General features: G+C 45.0%; 1 protein-coding gene across 1 annotated transcript; it reads right to left on the bottom strand.

Annotated features, from left to right (window-relative positions):
• Positions 1–555: 555 nt before the first annotated feature.
• On the bottom strand, positions 556–1,257 carry LOC309815877 (transmembrane protein 14C-like). The gene has a single exon (XM_082642979.1). The coding sequence runs from the start codon at positions 1,181–1,183 to the stop codon at positions 839–841; it is 345 nt and encodes a 114-aa protein (XP_082499105.1). The 5' UTR covers positions 1,184–1,257; the 3' UTR covers positions 556–838.
• Between the last annotated feature and the right edge of the window lie 3,951 nt (positions 1,258–5,208).

Genomic DNA, 5,208 nt, shown 5'->3' with positions numbered 1-5,208 from the left:
AAGCTACCATACACTGTGGAAATCAATTCCAGGAGTTTCAGACTGTAAACTTTTTTGTTGAAAAATTAAAGAATGAAAGACAGAATAAGGAAACAATATGTGTAAATACAGAGAAAGGTTTAGAGGAATATTCTACCAAATTATTAAAAGGCTGTGTTGGGGGGGATATTGAAAAGATGATATTAAATTTATTTTATAAAAACAAAACAAACAAACAAACAAAAAACAAAGGTAGTCTGATGGAGGATTCCCCCTTGCTTGGGTAAGCAGGTCTTTTTGTTCTATTCAGGGTCTTCAATTGACTAGATGAGGCCCACCCACACTATGGAGAGCAATCTGCTTATTCAAAGTTCACCAGTTTAAATGTTAATCTCATCCAAAAACACCCTCCAAGTTGACACATAAAATTAATCATCACACCTGGGGAGCTTTAAAAAATACTGATGCCTGAGTCTCATCCCCAGTGATTTTGATCTCATTGGTCTAACATGTGTTCTCAGCATCCAGATGTTTATCAGGGGCCCCAACGGTGACACCTTACATTTTATCCCTGGAGATTTCACCTATAGATTCAGAAAGAAAAGATAACACCAACATACAAGAATCAAACTGTATGCTTCTACTATAGGAAGAAGCTCTTGTGTTACACTCTACCCACCTCTTTAGGGTTGTAATGATAATAACTGACTTTTTTCTCTGCAAAGTTGGGTTTTTTTGGTTTGTTTTTGTTTTAGGTAAAATGTCAGAACATGTGAAAATGCTGTACTTATTTATCTTAATATGCTAAAAATAGAGAAAATTTAAAAATTCTTCATGAGTCCAAGCTGGGCCATGACTCCTACTGATGGGGTTTACCCAACGCACTAATTCCAAGTTTGGCAACCATCAGCAAACTGGCACCTGCAATTAAGGCTGCAGGCATAAATTTTCCAGAGTGGTAGAATCTCATTCCCATAATGCCAGCCAAGGTTACAGATGTAACTAAGAAAACCCAAATGTTCCTTGGATCCTGAGACAGCTGATAGGCACCCAGGCCCACTAATCCACTGAAGAGGAGCCTGGCAGCCAGGGGTGGGACACTGCCTGCTTTTGCATAGCCAATGATCCCGCTGGAAGCAACCAGTGCTACATAGCCAAAGCCAATCCAATGTAAAGGCACTAGTGGGCCGGAGTCCTTCTGCATTGTTCTCTTTCATTCCATCCAAATGGAAGATCACACCAGGCCCTCACCTCCTTCCCAAAGGTCTGCATTTGCCGACAAGGGTGCACAGGCCTAGGAAACCTACTGTTTCTGCCACAAAGTTTAACAATATTTTTTTCTAATTCTATTACTCATCAATTTCCTCATTCCTCCTTGTTTTACATGTGGCCATTTTAATTTATATTTATGGTAATTAAAAATAAATTAGATTTAAAATTCAGTTTCTTAATCACAACAGGACTTTCAAAGGATTCAATAGCCACCTGTTGGCTACTGTCCATGTGTCCGGCAGCACAGATACAGGCTCTTTCCATCTTCGCAGAGAGTTCTGTTGGGCAGCCTTGATCTAGAACAATAAACTTAGCTCAGCATGCTTTGTGCCAAAAACTGAGATTATTGACACACAATCCTGCCCTCACAACACTTAATATGCAGCTGAAGAAACAATGCATGTGAAAACATAATTATAATAAAATGTGATATTAACAATCATAACATATTCATTACACAAATATTTGGGAATCATGACTCACTTCTTTTTTAACAATCCGTCTTTTAAGACATTTCAGTCCCACTTTTTCCCTTAGGTATTAAAATTGTATTTCCATATACTTAAAAAAAAATAAAGAATGTTTATAAGCAGCAGTAACAGGGGTAATGGGGTAAAGAGATGTTTCTTAAGGTAATTTCCTGCCCTATAAAAAGTGACACACCCCACACTGTCACCAGGTACAGGAGGTGACCCAAAGCAGCATGTCTATAAAGTGTGATAGGACCAGAAGTACTCTAATTAAATGAATCCTCGAGAATTGTAAAAGGAAGTGAGAAGCATGAATCCTGAAGTACAAGCAGAACCGGGGTTGTTGGTTCTGCCTTAGAAAGCTCTCGGGGCACAGAAATATGCAGCCAGAACGCCAGCTCTCATATTTACAGTCAAGCAGACCACAAAATTATGTCAGCCCCACTGCTGAATTCTCTCCCCCTTGGTGAGTTGCACGAGAAGCCCAGACATCAGAATTTCATTTGTGCATGTGGCATCAGAGTTATTCCTTGGAGAGTGAAGTGGTGGCCTGGGGTGTCTACAGCCCCAGAAAGGAATTACTGTCAGGCCGTGTAGACATGCCAAGGAAACAGGGTCTCAACACATGGAACAGGGGAGCAGATCAACTTCGGGGGTTCGGTTTCGGAGCCGCTCGGAAAAGTCTCTCCTTTACTCTTCTTCTGGTAACTGACCCCCTCTCTTCCCCTGGACCCCTCACCTGAGAACTGTGTTCAGAACGTGGGGAAACCCGTCTTCTCCTCGCTCAGCATCCGGACTCGCTCCACAGGCCCCTGCGGAGGCTATGGGGCAGTCACGTGACACTGGACCAGCCAGTCAGCCTTGAGAGGAGTCCGCAGAGGCCTCACCACCACCCCACCCCAGATCCCGACTCAGAACTTGGAGCCCTTGCTCCCTGCCGCCTGCACCAGCAAAGAACAGCGGGCATTTGGAAACCTTCAGACGGATTTGTAAGTCTTTAAACAATGTTGTTTTCTCAAAGAGCAGAAATGCTGGAAAGGGAAAATGTAAATAAAGAATGAAAAGGTGTTTGATTTTCTGATATAACCTAATTTTACTACAATTTTAACCCAGTGACACATGTCTTTAAAAAAAGAGAGAGAGATGCCCTAGTGGATTGAACGGTGGTCCCTAAGAAGATATGTCTAAGTCCTAACTCCCGGAACCTATGAATGTAACCTTGTTTGGGAAAAGGGTCTCTGCAGCGGTAGTTGAATTAAATATCTCAAGGTCATCCTGGATTATCTGCCCTAAATGCAATGACCAGTGTCACAGAGGAGGCGGCCATGTGAAGACAGTAATCAGAGTGATGCGGCCACAGAAAGCAGTACCTGAAGCCACCAGAAACTGAGAGAGGTGAGGAGGGAAACTCCCCCAGATTCTTCAGACTGAGAGAGGCCCTTCCCAAACCTTGATTCCAGACTTCTGGCCTCCAGAACTGGGAAAGAATACATTTCTATTGCTGTAAGTCACCACGTTTGTGGTCATTTGTTACAGCAGCCCTAGGAAACTAATAGAAATGCTAAATAAAAAACTTCATTTGTGGAATCATTCAAAACTTCGGCTATAGGAAGTATATACCTAAAAACAACTTCTTGCTTGTATTAATGCTTGGTCTGACATTAAAAGAATATCCAACAAAATGCTTGGTGTTTATCCAAAAATATTTTCTTTCAAGATAAGCCAGATTTGGGGAAAGTCTTGGCCTGGTTTCCCAGACTGGCTTTGAATCCTATTTCTTAAGTCAAAAGCAATGTCAGGGCTTCCCTGGTGGTGCACTGGTTGAGCGCCTGCCTGCCGATGCAGGGGACATGGGTTCATGCCCCGATCCAGGAAGATCCCACATGCCGCGGAGCGGCTGGGCCCGTGAGCCATGGCCGCTGAGCCTGCGCGTCCGGAGCCTGTGTTCCGCAGCGGGAGAGGCCACAGCAGTGAGAGGCCTGCGTACCACCAAAAAAACAAAAAAAAAGTACCTCCATCGTTTGGTTTTCATATTCTTATATTACAGGCCAAGATAAAACAAGGAGAATGGGTAAAATTGCTATTATTTCTTTCAGGAAATATAGGACAGAGTCTCCTCCATACATTTAAATTGGCTTCTTCATATTTTACATTTTTCTAAGGCTTCTAGCAATCAAGGAGCAGAAATAGTACTTCCCTCTTGTAAAGCGTCACATGGTTCCCAGCAAGGAAAGCATCCTATTGATTATAGGGGAAATTAAACAATTGTATTTTCCATTGATTCTTACAATGCCCGAGTGTGGCAGCTCAAAATTACTTCCCACCAAAGCATTCAGTGGCTCAGGAAAGGGCAGACCTCTGCCTCTCAGGGATCCGTACTAGAACACCAGGATCCAGTGCGAACTTACTCATTCACGTGGCTCCCCTGTTGAATCAGATCTTCGCAGGGCCGCTACTTGTCCTTCAACCGAAGCCAGAAGGAGACTGTTTCCAGAACAGCTGTAGGAGGAGACCCATTTGTACTTACCGGTGTTCCCCTCCCACCCCGCAGCGGGCAGCCTCTCTCAGCGGCTCCGGTGCCTGGAACTGCCCTTAGACACGCGTTCCTTCCCTTCTCAGCCTGGAGTGGTAACTTCTCAGCGTGGCTTTGTCTGAAGCTGCCTTAGAGAGAGGAGACCTGGGGTCACTCGACAGCCCTGGGACCTGTCCTCAAAGAAGATGGGAACAGGGAACGTTCTCACAAGGACAGTGGAGATGCTGTAACAAGACCCAGGGAAGATAAGCATCCTCCCGAACCGTGTTCCTGCAACAAATACAGAAGAAAAAAAACATGGAGGGCCCCAGCTAAAAGAGGCATTTTTTTCATTGGGTATTTCAGATTGTGCCAAAATGTGCCCGTGCAGCTTTAGGTCCCTTCTAGGTGTCTGCCTGGTTGGTGGTGCTGATGCTGTCCGTGCTCTGCTGGTACCCATCAGACCTGGCCACGTCAGCGCCGCAGGCTGACTTCCAACCGTCACCGTTTCATCCCTGTGCCTGGGGACTTCTTCTGGCAGCTGGAGTCTTGTAAGGCAGAATCAAGGAATTAACACCCCCTACCCCCCCACGCAGCCCTTGAACAGAGACTGGCAGGAACTAAAGCCTAAAACCCCTGGCTCCATCATGCTCTGAGCTGAGCGTACCATGCTGGTGCCCACGGGACCCCCGCAGGATTGAGCTCTGAGCCCCCACACTGGTTATCTTCTTCACAATGCACTCTTTATTGGCTGCCTCTGCTTACAGGCCTTCCTTCCCCAAGCCCCCTCCTACTGATGTTTCCTGGGCTCTCCTCCAGAAAAACGTGCACTTGTCTCAAGGTCTGCTTCTGGGGAAACCAAACTAAAACAATTGGTAGAGTTATCTGTAAGAAGAACCTCCCCTCTGCCTAATGGCTGCTAGCTCTGCATTCACAAAAGCTCTCTCTGTTCATAGCACCATCTTATTCTCTCAA

The sequence above is a fragment of the Mesoplodon mirus genome (assembly GCF_964341445.2).
Source record: "Mesoplodon mirus genome assembly, chromosome: 14".
NCBI classification, from domain to species: Eukaryota; Metazoa; Chordata; class Mammalia; order Artiodactyla; family Ziphiidae; genus Mesoplodon; species Mesoplodon mirus.
Note: the sequence above shows the minus strand (reverse complement) of the source record. Positions and strands in the feature narration are given on the sequence as shown.

Bases quoted from the DNA above. Each gene is read 5' to 3' on its own strand.
- LOC309815877 (XM_082642979.1), bottom strand. From the start codon at position 1,183: ATGCAGAAGGACTCCGGCCCACTAGTGCCTTTACATTGGATTGGCTTT.